This window comes from Vicia villosa, linkage group LG2 (assembly GCF_029867415.1).
Source record: "Vicia villosa cultivar HV-30 ecotype Madison, WI linkage group LG2, Vvil1.0, whole genome shotgun sequence".
Lineage (NCBI taxonomy): Eukaryota > Viridiplantae > Streptophyta > Magnoliopsida > Fabales > Fabaceae > Vicia > Vicia villosa.
In genome coordinates, this window is record NC_081181.1 from 50,703,758 (window position 1) to 50,722,148 (window position 18,391).

An 18,391-nucleotide genomic window follows, 5' to 3' on the forward strand; every position below is an offset into this window, starting at 1 on the left:
GCGGCTTGAAATGGAGATGATTTTGAATGCAAACTTTTATATAGTCCTGACAAATAAATGGTTATGCTAGTTATTTTGCAGATGCATCATACATAGCAACAGAACTCTATCTTGTAAGTCCTGTCCAAATGACTCAATTTTGATGGGGAAGATCTGCTTTAAATGAGTGCTGGTGCAAGCTAGAGTGTTACCATTATTCAGAGTTATTCAGAGTTATTCATAGTTTAAGATTGTGGTTAATTGATAGTGTATAAACTCCCTTATGCAAATAGTTTAAATCTAGATTATTAATTTCATTTAAATAAATATTAGTTTTGATTTATTTTAAAAGTCTTTTGTTTGTTTTATATGTCCTGCCAAGTCCCTACTACCAAAAGTCAAGCAAGAATGCAAGATAAAGTAAACCTTTAATTTTGTTTTTTTTTTTGTGACAAAAACCTTTAATTTTGTTAATTCCACACGCGCGCGTTTGTAAATTATTGTTCTGCAAGAGTAGTGCGGTCAATACAACTATCCTTATCAACACTTATATTCAAATCAAATCAACGGGTAGAAAGTAATGCAGTCTGTATATATTTTTTAATTATAATAATAATGTGTCAACTTATATTAAATAAAAATATTACAAAATCTTATGCTCCAAAAAACTATGCAGTATAAACCTAAATCTCAAAAAAGTTTTTTATTTTCGCATTTTGTATGTTTTGCTGTCTTACTCAATGTTTTAAAAACTGGATTGACCCGGCCGGTTGAACCGGTTCAACCTTGAACCGTTGTCAAATACGGTTCGATTTGGACCAATAAACGGTTAGGTCTATAAAATTGGGATAAAATTACTTCAAGCGCAAAAAACCAAAATAACCGTAAAATCGAGACTGGTTTTAGTGAACCAGGCGGTTAAAAAAAATCAAAGATAATTTTTTTTTTTTATGTTTTACTTCATTTTCTTTTTTTGTTTAAATCTAAAAAAATAATTATAGCAAACATTTAAAATTGTATAGATGGAAAATAAAGAATAAAATTGAAAGACACAAAATAATAAATTGTATAGATGGAAAATAAAGAATAAAATTGAAAGACACAAAATAATGTAAATGTAATAGAAAGAGAAAAATAATATAATATTTGTGGACACGGGATAACTGATGTTGGTCTTTAAAGAGATGTGAAAAATTATATTGATGAAGAACTTATGGCTTTGAATTAAGCAATTAGGACAAATATATACATATTGGTCTTTAACTAATTATATGATTTGTTATTGGGTCTTACATTGCATTCTTCTTATTTTGTAATCTTGTTTATTAGTATCATATTTATTTGAGAATTTTATTTTACAAATTATGATATAAATTAATTTTATTATGATATTTAATAATATATTTATTTATTTATTTAGTTTAAATTTAATATACGGTTCAACCAAGGTTGAACCGATTGATCCATGACACGCATGTTTTAACGATTCTTTCTCCGGTTCGGTTTTTAAAACATTGGTCTTACTAATTTTACGAAACTTTTGAAATGAATAATTGTATTCATTTTTTTAGAACAATAAAAATAGCAATATATAATTAATTTTTTATTTTTAAAAAATACATTGTTTTACATCATCTCATCATTTTAAAGGTTCATTTTAATAGTTCCATATTTTATTAATAAGTTAAAATAAATACATATATTAGAAAATGAAAATAAAAAATGATTTTACAAAAATAGGCTAATATTTTTATTTTGGTAAATGCAAAAATAATCTAATATATATAGGTTAACAAGTTAAGGTATTTTTTTAAAAAGTTTTGATAAAGAAAAATAAGCTAAACAGCTAATGTCTACATTTTAGCAACTTAATCAAATAGCTATGGAACATGATTTATAATTATAATATTGAAGTCAGAACCTACAATACAACTACCATATAAGAGAAATAAATTCATCAAATATAGAAAAAAACATATAATTAACTTTTTTTAAACTTGTGAAGTATTCACCGAATTTATCAATAACTAATTTAGGTCAAAAGATTTAGATGACTACCTTTACCTTTAATGAGATACCGCACCAGTGTAAGTTTGGTTCAAAAAGTGTATGCAATTATGATATTTTCTTTCAATCCAGAGTGTCATGGTACAATATAAATACCCTACTCACTTATTGAAAGAAACAATTTTATTTCGGATATTGATACATATACACAACTTAGTTGTACATGAACGAATATAGGGTCAATGTTTTAAAAATCGAATTCAAGAAAGAACCGTTAAAATATGTGGGTTATGGTTCAATCGGTTCAACCAATTGTATATTAAATTTAAACTAAAAAAAAATAAATATATCATTAAATATTTTAATAAAATTAATTTATATAATTATTTGTAGAATAAAATTCTCAAATAAATACGATATTACTAAACAAGCTTACAAAATAAGAAGAATGCAATGTAAGACCTAATAACAAATCATAAAATTAGTTAAGGATATATATATATATATATATATATATATATATATATATATATATATATATATATATATATATATATATATATATATATATATATATATATATATATATATATATATATATATATATATATATATATATATATATTAGGGGTGGCAATAAAATCCATTAATAGAATATCCATCCAATCCATCCTATAATTTATCCATCCAATCCATCCATTAATAAAAAAACAAATTTAATGGATTGATCCAATCCATCCATGAAACTATATAGATGGATTCAATCCATCCATCTCATTTTATAAATCCAATGGATTTTAGTTTATTACTTATTAAATAATATTTTTATTAAAAAACATGAAAAATCTAAAATTAAACAATTTCTTGACATTTTTTTTTCTTTTAATATTTACCCATAGTTTTTCTTGTATCATAATGTAAAAAAAAATGTAAATATTTATTGTTTGTGACGTAAACATGAAATTGATATATATCAGTACATGAAATCAAATAGTGTGTATGGACAAAATATAATCAGGACATAAAAATCAACAATATCTTGCTTCTTTATGAACAATTTTCTTATTTTAGATAATATATTGCAGTATCTAGTATATCTAATTTAATATCCAGAGAGTGGGAATTGTTTTCTCCTTGGAAAAATTAATGATGCGCTATTCACGTTAAAATTGCTTAATTGGCTCGCAATGAATTTATTTAATTTAACATTAACGTTAAAATGACTTAATTGACATGTATTGAATTTTAATTTTCTTTGGATGGAATTAGTTAATGAAAAAGTTAGTTGGTTAGAATTAGAAAGTTAATCAAAAATTAGTTACATTGATAAATTTTATAATTAAAAAAAATTTCAGAAAAAAATTGTTTTTGTAAAATTAACCGAAAATTAAAAAAAAAATTAAGTTAATTTTATGGATGGATGGATATCCATCCATTAGAAATACCTTAATGGATGGATTGGATGGATTATATTCCTTAGTGGATGGATTGGATTGGATTTTTAAAACAAAGTTTAGTGGATTAATAATGGATTAATGGATTGTTTTGATCCATCCATTAACAATCCAATCCAAATCCATCCAATCCATCCATTTTGCCACCCCTAATATATATATATATATATATATCCTAATTGCTTAACTCAAAGCCATAAATTATTCATTAGTATAATTTTTTACATCTCTTTACATACATTGTCTTGTGTCCTTCAATTTTATTCTTTATTTTCTATTTATACAATTTTAGATATTTGCTATAATTAATTTTTTAGATTTAAACAAAGAAATAAAATAAAATAAAACATAAAAAAATTATCTTTTATTTTTTGAACCGTCTGGTTTACCAAAACCGGTTCCAATTTTACGGTTATTTTGCGCTTGAAACAATTTTATCCCAACTTTATAGACCTAACCGTTTATTGGTCCAAATCCAACCGGATTAAAAAATGGTTCAAGGTTAAACTGGTTCAACCGGCCGGGTCAATCCGGGTTTTAAAACATTGTATAGGGTTAATCATGCGAAAAAAATGTAATTAATTTGAATAATTAACTAAATTTACACTTTACTAGATTGTAATTAATTTAATTATACAAATTAATCATATTTTATAATGTGAATAAAATGAACTACTTGATCAATTAAATTCTTAATTAAATTATTATTATATCTGATTAATTAGATATCATGAAGGTGTGTATAAGAAACATTTTGTGTTTATTTTGTTGAATAATAATAGTGGAAGTATCGAACAAGTTGCATAAAAAGAAGACGCGCTTATACAATCCCCCAACGTTGAACCATTCCACACTCACTCAAATTTTCCACAGTTATAAATATTCACATCTTGACAATTCATCAACACAAAACAACACTTCACTTTCCAAAAATGTATCAACCACAGGAAGGAAAGCCACCTTACCATCAGCCACAACCAGGCGCTGCCACAGGCTTTCCGGTCAGCTACAACAGCAATACATCCACATATTCCGGCACCACATCCTCCGACTACCAGCCAGTTCCTCCTCCTCCGCCTAAACCTATAGTTGAATGGTCCTCCGGTCTTTGTGATTGCTGCTCTGATCCTACAAAAAGTATGTCTCCCATCTTATTATCTTTGGAACACCGACGCCTCTGTTTATTTATTTTAATAAATTATTATCGATGTCAACGTATTTGTGTCTGTATTTTGTCTATGATTCATAGTTTACCGGTGTTGACTTGTTGATTGACTATTCCATTAATTATGTCTAATTTGTTACAGGTTGCATAACATTCTGGTGTCCATGTATTACTTTTGGTCAAGTTGCAGAAATCATTGACAAGGGATCCACTTGTAAGCCAACCTTTAATTTCTTATACCAAATTCAATTATATACATTTATATTATTAAGAAAAATAATCATAATTTAATGAGTTGACTAAAATGAGAATCTAAAATAAATTATTCATTTTAGAGAAGTTGGATCTAGTAAAGGATTAATTTGACTTCTTTAAACTCTATAGTGACGGTTAGATTAAAAATAAGATAAAATTGGGATTGTGATTCAAGTTGATGATATATATAACTTTTTATTTTATTTTGCAGCATGTGGTGCTAGTGGGGCATTGTACACGTTAATTTGTTGTGTGATTGGGTGTGGCTGTTTGTATTCTTGCTTCTACCGTTCAAAGATGAGACAACAATATGGTTTGAAAGGAAATGATTGCACAGATTGTCTGATTCATTGCTGCTGCGAGGCTTGCGCTTTGTGTCAAGAATATCGTGAGCTCGAACACCGTGGATTTAACATGGTCATTGGTATGTCACGAAATATCAAATGAAAAAAATGTTACATTTGAAACATGAATCTTTGTGTTTTCGATTTCTTATGTTTATGTGTTTGATTGATGTTGGAATGGTTAGGGTGGCATGGAAATGTGGAGCAACGGACTCGAGGAATTGTGATGGCTTCGGCTGCTGCTACAACTACTGCTCCAACTGTCGAATTAGGGATGAGTCGTTGAAGTGAGTGAAGATCCATAGATATGTAGTTGTGATGATTTAGACAAGCATGTTGATAAACTTTGTGTTCATCTCAAATATAAGTAGTATCCAAAATAAGTGTGTGGTTTGTTACTGTATTTTCAAAAAGATATTGTGTGAAAATTTGCAGCATCTTTAGTATCAACACAAATAAAAATATAGCTAATGTTTATTATGTATTAAACCTATAACATAGTTTATATATATATATATATATATATATATATATATATATATATATATATATATATATATATATATATATATATATATATATATATATATATATATATATATATATATATATATATAGGGCATATCATATGAGAATGACATATTTATATGAGAATGTGAGAATGAACCTGAACCATTGGATTTTAAAATAAATGGTGGAGATTATAAGTGAATCTTTTTTTTCTCTCTCCTACTTCATTTATTTCAAGATGCATGAGAGAGAAAAAAAATATTCATATATAATCTCCACCATTTATTTTAAAATCCAATGGTTCAGATTCATTCTCACATTCTCATATAAATATGTCATTCTCATATGATATGCCATATATATATATATATATATATATATATATATATATATATATATATATATATATATATATATATATATATATATATATATTTTCAATTCTTTACTACTCTTGGATGTTTTTCAAATTCCTATTCCATTCATATTTCTAGTTGGTTTTAGAACAATTTTTCTGATTCTAACGATTTGGTTCTCAAACCGAAATCTCATATGTTTCTTCTTTCAGTCCTAATCAAAATTACCAACACAACGTGTTTGATCGATATTTCATGCATTCTAGTGAATATTCTAGAATTGTTTTTTAATAATCCTCTGATTTTATAACATGGCAATGTTCTGATTAAACAGTTCATCTACATGACAAGTTACTCTTAATGTCCTTTTATTTAGAATCCTTAACAGAGATTTAGCCTAAGTTGCAAGACCATTAAGGAGATATTTTAAGTGTATCATATCTTGAAGACGAATTTTTTATAATCAATGTGATTCAACTTAGAAGTGGTAAATGAGTTTGCCCGTAAAAAATAGGACGAGTCGATCAAAGTGGAGGGCGAACGTTCGAAATCCAGGTCATTCCAACAATGCATTGTGAAGTCTAAGGGTATGGTCGCCCCGTTTAGGCTCAACCCCACGAAATCCTGGCAAAAAACAGGGCATGATGGTCAAAGTAAAGATACTATAATATAAGCTTAGTCCGCCAAACATACAGTGTTAAAAGGATAGGTCTTACCCATTTAGCCAATCCTAATTCTGTTATCACAAGTTATTTGGGGATTACTAATCCCACCATAAGAGAGGGAAAATTAGCTTAAGAAAATCCAAAATTATCCCTCAGATTCTGGAGATGCATATTCTGACGCACACTTCGCTTCATTTAAAACATCAAAATTGAGACACAATTAAAGATTGGCTCTACCCCTAGCATCAAGTGTCCCACGGGTTCTGACACGATGTCGACCGTATAGAAATGCACTCTCTGCCATCCTAATCATATCATCCAGCACACGCCTAGAAGCAGTCCCCTCAGGGAATAAACCCTCTGCAATGGCTCTGATGCCCCTGTCAGCTATTTGACGACACAGAGGAAGAAGATCCTGAGTGAGGTCCAACTGAGCCTGATGCGCACGGAGAATATCCTCATGGGCTGGCCTGGAAGGACCCCTCTCTATAGATGGAAGCATGTATGGATGTGAGACTCTATAGTACCATGTGATGTATCCCTGACACAACTCCAATCGTGCTCTGCTAGCACGCCCGTGCCTCCTTAGGGACCATGTGATGCCCCCAGTCTGCAAAGACCTCATCTAACTGCCTGCAGGTCATGGCGATAGGAGCTGAAACAGTAGGATCGCGAGGTATCGTCTTCTCATATCCAAACTGGCATATGACGCGATCCAGAAGATAGCATACAACAATGGTCGAGCTGGCGGCCAACCATCCAAAATACAGAGCTATCTCGTAAAACAAAACCGCCTCCCGGTGCTCATCATAGCAGCAGTACCTGATGTCTTCCGCAAACATACATTCAAGAGCGTGCCTGTAGGGATTCGACCCATGGTTCCCTCTAAGGGGGAGGGTGAAAGCACTGACACGTGGCATGACCTCTGTGTACTCCTCTACCTCTCCCCAGTCAATAATGTCTGGGAAGTGTTGTAGTATCCAACCCTGAAAAAAACACGGTTATTTTCAAGTACAATAAAAAACTATAAAAAAAGTAGAAGAGTGTAAGATTGTTACCACCAAAAGAGTACAACTGCCCGCAACTGTCCTTGCCTTCCACAAGCATCCCTCTCCAAGTCTATGGTAACTGTACGCAATACAGTCGCTCCCTAGTTGTACTCATGGATACATGTTGTATCCGATAAGTACGCCAGATAGACGACGTCTGTGTACGTCGAACTCGTGTCCACAAAGGGATGAGTGCCAATCAAATATAGGAAGTAGCATCTCAGCACACGCTCTGTGTGTGTAGCCTGCTCCAACTCATCCCCCTCATTCTGTAGGGCCACAGTGAGCTCCGCATCATATTGTCTTTCCAGGAATCTAAACCTGACATGGGTCTCTCGTGTCCTCCCCACCTCCTCAAGGGCGTCATCAGGATCAGCCCCCAACTCAGCAATCAACATCTCCTGAGCTCCCGCCTTCGCCAGCCTACTGTGACAAAGGAGGGTAACCCTAATAGGTTGATGAAGTAGGCATGCCACATCATCTAGGGTGATGGTAATCTCACTGTGAGGTAGATAAAATAAGGATGTCTCAGGATGCCACCTCTCTGCAAAGGCTACAAGCATACCATTATGTATGGTATCGTAGCCGAGCATACAGAGGTCCCTCATGCCTGAAGCATCCAGTACCTCCTGAAAACATGGCTCGTTAGGCTGCGCAAGATCTTTAATCTTTCATCCAATGTTGTAGAACCTCTGGGGATCCCTTCTTTGAAATTTCTAAAAAATTCAAACGGTTAATAATAAACAAGGTAAAAAAATGACGCATATAAAAAGTAATTAATAGATAAAACGTACCCCTCCATCTCATATACGTCTAGCTAATTGAGATATAAGAGAAAAAATCTTTAATGAAATAGACTAGTACTTAGTAACACCCGGTGCTAAAATTCCTTATAAATATGAAGAAAAAAATTAAGGATTTATTTGAATAGGAGAAAGTATTCACAAAGTATTCTTTTACTAATAAATATTCTTTTGTTTTGTTAAACTTAGAAGTAGTGCACTAAGAAAAAAAAGGTTAAAAGAGATGAAGGTAGAAAGTTAAAAAAGTTGAACACTAAGAAAAAAAAGTTAAAAGAAGTGAAGGTAAAAAATTAAAAAATTGAAGTGTAATAAAAAAAGAACAAAATGTGCAAAACCCGTTTGTTATAGGTTTTGAACCCATGACCTCTTGTATAAAATTCCCAAAAGATTTTATCATGTGGGCAAATTTTTATATATTTAAGGTATTCCATGGAATACCCTATACCCCCTTGGATCCGCGCTTGTATACCTATATAATTTTGTTATAACGGCAGGTTTATTCAACCGAGTTATTTGGTTTAACTCGGTTTAGTCATGCGGTTCGACCAGTGATCCAGTAGTTCCATCAATAAACCAGTAATCTATTACCTTCACTAATTTAATGTCCGGTCCAACTTTTAAAACACTGTTCACACGTCTTTGTGCAACAAAAAAGAGTCGAGTAAAATAAGTTAACATCGATCATCCGTTTTTATAAAGAAAAAGAAATAGTAAAATTGATCTTTTCACTCGTCCTTGTAAAAATAAAAATAGTGTATATTCATCCTTGTGTAGAAAATCCAATGAACTAAAATGAATCTAACAAAATAATATTGTAATTAACTTAATTAATATTAAAATAGTAAAATGTATTCTTAAAAAGAAAAATTAGTTTAAAATATATATTAAAATAAAGGTATTAGTGTATAAATGTATATATAATTATTCTTAGAAGCATATATAAATGAGTGTTTTTTTTTTTACCTTTTTTTCTTTCTTTTTTTCGTTTTCTTTATTATATATTTCTTTCATCAATCAAACAAAATATTTATTTTCTTCTTTCTTTCTTTCATTTTCTTTGTTATATATTTCTTTCATCAATCAAACAAAATAATTTAAATAGAGACAAAGATTTTCAAATTTTTATTTTAAAAACTAAAAATTATTATTATTTAAGATAATTTAAATATAATTTATATAAAATAAAGATTATATAGAAAAAGGTTGTCAAACGACCAACAAGCTACACGACAGCTTCTTTTATGGATGTCAAAATCAATCCTTTAAAAAAATATATTATTGTCCTATGAGATACGACATTTCTATGCATGGACCTTTGCACTTCTGTAAAATATGCCTTGCTTCAGGGGCAAGAAACCCAAAAGTCTCAAAGGTTAATGGTATAAAAGCATGTTGATTGTCGGAACAAGCTTTCTCATGCTTGTCAACTTCACTTGAAGCGACTTTGAGAGCTACATGTCTCATAGGAAAACCTCTAGTTTTCTTTCCCACTAACGGAAATATCTCAGACAAGTTTACACATGCATGTTTCCATCATATCCATTCATACACCAAAATATCTATTCGCCTAAGTGTCTCTTTTTTACATGTGTCTCTTTTGTACAAATACCTGACACTCCTAAATTCGCGTGTGTCTCTTTTTTACAAATACCTGACACTCCTAAATATATCAAATAAGACGTCCTTAACAAAGTTATGTCAGTATTTGAAACTTGAAAACTCCTTACAATGAACGACGTATTTTTCAAATGTATCAAAGCATGCCTTATGACAAGTAAGATAAACTTCATCAACAAAAAAAAAAAAAAAATCATAAACTGATATTTAAGGATAACAAAATACACATCTGAAAATGTATTTGACCAATATAAAGTTTCATTGTTTTTCTCCAAAACTACAATGAAATTTCACAATTATTAAAAAATATTTATCACTAGTAACTAATAGGCTAGTTAATTGAATTGAAATAATAAATAAATTTTATTAATAAAAAGTGAACAAACAGTATATTCAAATTATAAAAAAAAATTAAAATATAAGAATATTAGAAAAGAGATAAAGTGACTAGTTGTGGACAAGTTGAAGAAGCATACACGCTTATAAAAGTTTTCCAAAAATTGACTTGTAAATTGAACCATTCCCCACTCACAATTGATTCACATTATGACAATATATCAACAAATAAAGTATAACACACTTCGGTTTGACTCATTCTTTTTCTTTCTTCCACTAATGTATCCACCAGAGGAAGAGAAACTAACAAACACCTCCAGAGGCTCTCCGTCACGGAGGGACCTTAACAGTACACCTCCTCCTCCTCCGCGTAAACCTCTAGTTGAATGGTCCACCGGTCTTTTCGACTGCTGCTCCGATCCCGAAAGATGTAAGTAGTATTATTTTAACCTTTTCTCAACTAACTATATGTTTCTTCAGTTAAAATTTATTCATAATTTATTCTAATGGAGAACTTATGTATAAGTGTTAAATAAATATCTATATATTATTTGATTCTTATGTTTAATTTGTTTCAGGTTGCAAAACGTTTTGGTGTCCATGTATTACCTTTGGCCAACTTGCTGAAATCAGTGACCAGGGATCCACTTGTAAGACACTTATCTCATCAATTATATTATTGTTTGTAAGGCACTTATCTCATCAATTATACTATTGTCTAACTTTCATTCTCATTGCAAAAATATATATATTTTCTTAAATAAATGAGAGTTTCAATATTTACGGGCATAGTAGTTATATTTCTTTTAATTATACTAACTATCTAACACCGTGTACAAGTGTTTTAAAAATCGGACCGGTCGGTTGGACCGGTCGAACCGGGAACCGGTCAGGTAACCGGTCTGGTTCAATAGTTGGATCAGGTATGCCATCAAACCAATAAAAATCGGTAAAAATCGAGAAAACCGGAAAACCGGCGGTTTCATTGTTTTTTTGTTTTTTTTTAAATATTTTTTAAAACATTTTTTTTAAACTTTCTTTTAAATTTTTTTTTAAACTTTTTTTTAATATATTTAGTAGTGTATTACTTAAATAGCATTCTCACATAGTTTTTTTCGTTAGTGACAAATTAAAAACTTTATTGTCTATTCGTTATCTTTGCTAATAAATTTTCGTGTGAAGATCCATTTTGGTCCCTTACAAATTTTACACGAGTCAAATTAGTCCTTCATAATAAAATAGACCCAATTTAACCCCTTATAAAATTAAGCCGGATCATATTAGTCCTTCTGTTAATATTTTATTCAAATCGGTTTTTTCCTAATTTTAAACCGTGACTGAACTGCCATGTTGGATTTTATTTATTTTTCATTTTTTAAATACTAAATTAATTTTTATTTTTAATTTCATTTTTAAACTATTATAAATTAATAATATAAAAAATCCAAAATTATTTCTTATAAGAAGTTGAACTCAGGCCCATGTGGTTAATCTTAAACAATTCTAAATTTAAAATACAAAATACAAATTTTGTATCAATATGGTCTTGAACCTAAGTCTCTTCAGATTAAATTACAGTCAATTTAATACAATAGAAATTGATTTGTCTATTTGTAAATGATAATCACTTTACTAACAATAGAAATTGATTTGTCTAGTGGTTATTGATAGTCACTTTACTAACCGTAAAAATTGATTTGTCTAGTTGTAAACGATAATCATTTTATTAACAATAGAAATTGATTTATCTAGTTGTAAATGATAGTCACTTTACTAACAATATAAGTTAATTTGTCTAGTTGTAAATGATAGTCACTTTATTAAAAATAAAAATTGATTTGTCTTATTGTAAAAAATAATCACTTTACTAACAATTGAAATTGATTTTTCTAGTTGTAAATGATAGTCACTTTATTAACGATAAAAATTGATTTGTCTAGTTGTAATGTGAAAATTATTTAACTTGAAAGGACTTGGATTTGAGACCTCATAGGTAAAAATTTATGTATAGAATTTGTTAATATTAATAGAAATCATGAAAATTACTTGTTTAAAAATTACTTTATAAGAAACAATTTTGACCTTTTTGATATTCTTCAATGATAATTGTTTAAAAATAAAAATAAAAATAAAAATTAATTTAGTATTTAAAAAATAAAATAAAAATTCAACGTGTCAGTTCAGTCACGGTTTAAAAGTATGAAAAGAACCGGTTTAGAAGTAGGAAAAAACTTATTTGAGAAAAATATTAGCAGAAGGACTAATATGGTCCGGTTAAATTTTGTAAGAGATTAAGTTGGGTCAATTTTTTTGTGAGGGACTAATTTGACTTGTGTAATATTTGTGAGGGACCAAAATGAGTGTTCACTCTAAATTTTCTTAAATAGGATAAACATATTGAATTTTATTTGATTTCTTTTTAGGAAGGTCCTATTTTGAATTAAATTTGGTATACATTGGAGTTATTTTGTTATAAACTATTCAATTAGATTATGTTGTAATTAAACTTTGTTTGCAATTAGACTTTGTAATTTTTTACTATTTTGTTATGTGTGATATCTTTGTTTAAAATTTGAATTTAAGTTATGAAATTGTGAATTTATGATATGATATTTTTAAAAAATTTAAAAACTAGTTATATTTTTTTAGAGACTGAATCATCTGGTTCAACCAGTTTTATACCTATATAATGACAGGTCTATTTAACCGAGTTATCCGGTTTAATCCAGTTTGGTCATGCGGTTCGACCAGTGACCCAGTGGTTCGACCGATAAATCAGTGACCCAGTACCCTCACTGATTCGATGACCGGTCCGGTTTTTAAAACACTGCCGTGTAGATCATGGTTAATATATATTTTTTAATGTTAATGATATGAATACACTTACCACTCCGGTGAATTAGTCGGCACGGAAGGAAGGATACCACTCTATTAAAAAAAAACAACAACAACAGTGAGAATATTGAAAATATATCCATTGCAGTCAATTTTTTTGACACATTCACGCGTTCATCTTATTTATAACCGCGGGATCCTAATCGTACAGTCTAAAGAAAATAACATTACTTTTTATATAATAAATAAAAAATATAAATCTTAGATCAGAACCGTGTAATCTTAATCAGACAATTAAAAAAGTTTAATTGTGTGACTGTAAGGACTCCATGACTACAGGGATTCACAATCCATCAATATTGTTCTATCTTTTCTATACAATACAATCTATTACTAGGTATAAACTAGCGGAGAATGTCCTCTATATATGCTTCTTTAGGTTTTCTTAAGATTCACTACTAAAAATATATTAAAAAGAGACATTTATAATGTAAATTTTTTAAAAAGCACGGGTGAAAAAACACCTATAAAAATTCTAAAATGTCTTTGATTTTAGAAATGTGTTTTCAGACGTATTCTGAGTCTCACTAAATTAAGCTCCACTTGGGTCTTACCCCATATATTTTTTTTAAAATTTATTTGAGAGATGCATCTTTGGAACTACTCCATGTACACCTCATGCATTCTTTGCTGAAACCTTTTTTTTTTTTTATATAAGTTGATCCGGAGATGCATCTCTATATTCACACCAGACATAATACAAATTTTAATTTTCGTATTCACACTAGACAGAATACGAATTTGCATTTCCGTATTCACACCATATATTTCTTGATGAGCTGACCTAGGTTGATCTCCCGGAGCATCTAGTGTCATATAAGAATGTCACACTCTAAAATACCACTGGATGTAGCTGTGTGCAACACTCCAGTCTCTAGGAGCTATGATACTTTGTGCCTCATCTGGTACCAGATGATTAAGGTAATCATCATACTTGGCACACATATCTCTACGCGGCATAACGGGAGGATCAGTCTCAGAAAGATATCTAGGAACAAACTGCTTGTAGCCCAATTTTTGCATGATGCACTAAGGCTGATGAGGGTACATCCGAAGTGAGCCACAAGCCAACCATCAAGAGTAGAATGCAATGTCGTCAAGGGACGCGTCTCACAATGACCGACGTATGCATGAAAGTGTATATCCCCTGTTATTATGCGGTCAAAATATTTTTTGTATGGATCCGTCGCCCGATTCCCTTTGAGCGGGATGAATGCAGAAGTATGTGGCATATCCGCAGTGTAGGTCAGAGCACATGACAAGCTGGATATGCGTGGGAAGTGTTGGAGGATCCAAACCTAAAAATGGTACATATGAATAATTAATAATGGTGTTCCATAAGTGTGATGAAAATGACACACAAACACTAAAAGATGCAGAAATATTACCGTCAACAATGTGATGTTGTATGTCATCTATTTGGTCTTTCACATACAACTTTCAGTTAACTTGGAGTACATGTAGACCAAACAAGCGGCCCCTAGTTGTACTCATGGACCCGCTACAAGTCAGCGAAGTATCTCAGGTAGAACGCATCCATATAAGTGACACTCTTGTCCACAAAAATGAACGTGGCAACCAAGTACAACATGTATGCTCTTAATGCATATGCACTATGTTGCGCAACCTGCTCATCATCACCAATGGCCTGCTCTACAACATGCAGCTGTTGTGTATACAACTTCTCCAAGAATAGAAACCTATCATGAGCCCTTCAGGTGACTTCTACACATACCATGGTTAATCGTAACATAACCGATCCTACAAAAATCTCTCAGTCCAGATAGATGCATTTAGGCCACGACAAACCAACAATCTTCTGGCCATGGTTGATACATTTTAAAGCATCACAGTCATGCTTAAATATAAATCATCGTCAGAAACTTCGAATATTATAACAAACATATTTTTTCAAAGAATGTATACAATTGAATTTTATCTCTCCGTCTTAGACATGTCCAGTAACATGGTCCGGGTGTTAAGGCGACAACGATAAGTCAAACAGGCATCCTCTAAACCTCGGGGTACCTGTTGTAACACCTAAAACCCCCAACATGTAATAATACTAAATCATTCAAATATATACAAATATTCACATTTAAGGTGTAACACATCACATCAGAAACCTGCTTTGTAACACTTTTTAAACAAAACATATAATTCAAAACACTTGTCATCACATGCTCGACTTTACTTAGGCTCATCGCAGCAGAATTAATCAACAATTCACAACTCATCAATTAAATAAGTCTCATGATAATCTTTATTTGAAATTTAACGCAGTTATGACAAATTCCTTCAACATCAACACAACTCAAAAATATCAAGAGTTATAACATCTACTCTCGCAACAACAACAACTCATAGTAAAATAAATCATAAACATTCGCCCGCCCGGTGTTACAGATCAAAGAAACGGAATCTAAAACACGTAAAACGGAAAAAGAAGAATAGCCTCAATGCCATCCTTCAACTCTAAAATAACTACTCATCTACCTGCTTGTCTGTACCCCAAGAAGGTGCACAGAACACCACAAACAATAAAGGGGTGAGAATACACTCAAAATATATAGTGGTGCAAAATAAAAGCAAGGGTAGCCTGAAACAAATATATCATCTCTCATACATTTCAAATTACATCAATTAGCATAACTCATATGCATAAGCCAAAACAACTCAATTGCACAACACCATTAAAACATTCATTTTCACAACCTTTATGTAATGCAATGCAGTCAATGAATCACATATATCTTATAAATATCAAGTACCAAGATCTTTGTGTGTGATGTATTATTTGTACCTATGATTTTATATCACATACATCTTATTGTAATTCTAAATATTTTGTTTAGAATTGGTAAAAGTCTTAGACTGAGTGTTTGAGCAAGGAAGTCCTGAACTGTGAGTTTAGGCAAGGAAGTATCTTTCAGGTGTGATTGAGCAAGGAAGTCCTGAACTGTGAGTTTAGGCAAGTAAGTATCTTTCAGGTGTGATTGAGAAAGGAAGTCCTGAACTGTGAGTTTAGGAAAGGAAGTCTCTTTCAAGTGTGATTGAGCAAGGAAGTCTTGAACTGTGAGTTTAGGAAATAAAGTATCTTTCAGGTGTGATTAAGCAAGGAAGTCCTAAACTGTGAGTTTATGCAAGGAAGTCTCTTTCAGAGTGATTGAGCAGGAAGTCTTTGACTGGTGTATCCAAGCAAGTTGTAATCAGATTTTGATTATAGTGAAAAGCTCTTGTGTGGCAAGGGGACTGGACTACTCTCATTATAGAGGAACTAGGATAATTGTTGTGTGTGATTTACTTATTACTTATGCACTTTAACTTATTCTGCTACTGCCTACTCTAGCTTAGAATCTGGAATTGATCAGATTCAGAAGCCGTTGTTTCTAGAAAAGCAAAAGTTATCAGATACACTATTCAACCCCCCATTATTGTGTATTTTTCTCACCTTCAAAAGCGATCTATAAAATTATGGTCTTAGATGAGTTATAGAGTTTACTAAAGACCAAATATTTCTTGGTAATCCAACATTCATAGGCAAGGTGGTTATAGGAAGGAGACACAAATAAAAGTTATTAGGTGAATTCTTATTTACCCAATTCAAAAAGTTGGGTAAGGTTACCTCCTTTGTAAAATGCTTTGAAAACAACAAATATTTGTAGTATTTTAATAAATAATTAAATGTGTTAAATGAGATGGAATCATGTGATTGGTTGGAGGTACACTACCCATCTTTTTGTGATGGGTAGAGAAGTTGTCCCCAAGTTATTATTTATGTCTGTGTGAAGGCTAGGGACTAAGAGGAAATATATGTGGTTTTGAGAGCATGTGATTGACGGGTGAAAATGGCTTATGTGGCTATGTATAATGTCAATCGGTACTTTTCCATTCATTTATTTAGACTATATATGGTAGATTTGGCTAAGCTAAATGGTATCTCATCTAACTTTTTCTCTGAAGATTAAAGAGATGCACAATTAATTTCATTCTCATCATTAAAGGTTGATGATGTTGTGGCTCTCTGTGATGGTAATAAGAATACAAGTTAATATGGTTTTTGTTTCTCTATTAAGTCTTTGTGTATCTTAATTTGTATATTTTCTTCCTACTTTATCTCGTTTGTTCCTAAGATACATTCTCTTCTCTTGTGCCTTTTTCATATTTTGGTTTACTGAATATGAAAAGTGTGCTAAATTCAAGTACATGAGATCCTTTACTTAGGACTCTGAATATAATATGGTATTTATAAGAATTAGTTTTTACTTTTATAAGCTTTAAATTGATGAATACATTTTAAGATTAAATTAAAACATATTTATTAATGAAAAAGCTAATTAATGTGAGTAATTTAATATTTTTTATGGTTTTCCAGCTTGCTGTGGGAATGGTTCTGTGTATATGTTATTTTGTTGTATGTGTGGGCATGGTGGCTTGTATTCTTGCTTTTACCGTTCAGAGATAAGACAACAATACAATTTGAAAGGAAGTGATTGTTTAGATTTCTTGATTCATTGCTGCTGCGAGGCTTGCGCTTTGTCTCAAGAATACCGTGAGCTTGAAAATCATGGATTTAACTTAGTCATTGGTATGTATATATTAATCAGTTAACCATATTATATGATTTAAACCATTAGTATAATATTATTTTGATTGAACTTGGCATGGTTAGGGTGGCATGGAAATGTTGAGCAACAGACTAAAGGAATAACCATGGCTACAACAACAGCACCAACAGTTGAATCGAGCATGAATCGTTAAAGTGTGTGAAAATCCATATGTATATGTAGTTATGTGGTTGACTCAGACATATGTGTTAATAATATTTGTATTAATATCAAATATAATATTGTTTGAAATAAGTATGATTCTTGTTTTTTTTTTCCTTCATTAGGAATCCATTTTATGTTATGATATTTTCTAGAAGATATGTATTGCAAATTATACCTTCATTTT

At 30.9% G+C, this 18,391-nt stretch overlaps 2 protein-coding genes across 2 annotated transcripts; both read left to right on the top strand.

Annotated features, from left to right (window-relative positions):
- The first annotated feature begins 4,286 nt into the window (after positions 1–4,286).
- Positions 4,287–5,684, top strand: LOC131646161 (protein PLANT CADMIUM RESISTANCE 2-like). Its single transcript, XM_058916293.1, has 4 exons — positions 4,287–4,577; positions 4,748–4,819; positions 5,072–5,284; positions 5,390–5,684. Exons 1-4 carry the CDS (start codon positions 4,373–4,375, stop codon positions 5,488–5,490), a joined length of 591 nt encoding a protein of 196 aa, XP_058772276.1. The 5' UTR covers positions 4,287–4,372; the 3' UTR covers positions 5,491–5,684.
- A 5,036-nt stretch (positions 5,685–10,720) lies between these two features.
- On the top strand, positions 10,721–18,297 carry LOC131650530 (protein PLANT CADMIUM RESISTANCE 2-like). Its single transcript, XM_058920236.1, has 4 exons — positions 10,721–10,970; positions 11,119–11,190; positions 17,811–18,023; positions 18,108–18,297. Exons 1-4 carry the CDS (start codon positions 10,751–10,753, stop codon positions 18,194–18,196), a joined length of 594 nt encoding a protein of 197 aa, XP_058776219.1. The 5' UTR covers positions 10,721–10,750; the 3' UTR covers positions 18,197–18,297.
- The last annotated feature ends 94 nt before the right edge of the window (positions 18,298–18,391 follow it).

Coding starts and splice junctions, on each gene's coding strand:
- LOC131646161 (XM_058916293.1), top strand. CDS start 4,373: ATGTATCAACCACAGGAAGGAAAGCCACCTTACCATCAGCCACAACCA. Junction 4,820..5,071: donor CATTGACAAGGGATCCACTT/GTAAGCCAACCT, acceptor TTTATTTTGCAG/CATGTGGTGCTAGTGGGGCA. Junction 5,285..5,389: donor TGGATTTAACATGGTCATTG/GTATGTCACGAA, acceptor TGGAATGGTTAG/GGTGGCATGGAAATGTGGAG.
- LOC131650530 (XM_058920236.1), top strand. CDS start 10,751: ATGACAATATATCAACAAATAAAGTATAACACACTTCGGTTTGACTCA. Junction 11,191..17,810: donor CAGTGACCAGGGATCCACTT/GTAAGACACTTA, acceptor ATGGTTTTCCAG/CTTGCTGTGGGAATGGTTCT. Junction 18,024..18,107: donor TGGATTTAACTTAGTCATTG/GTATGTATATAT, acceptor TGGCATGGTTAG/GGTGGCATGGAAATGTTGAG.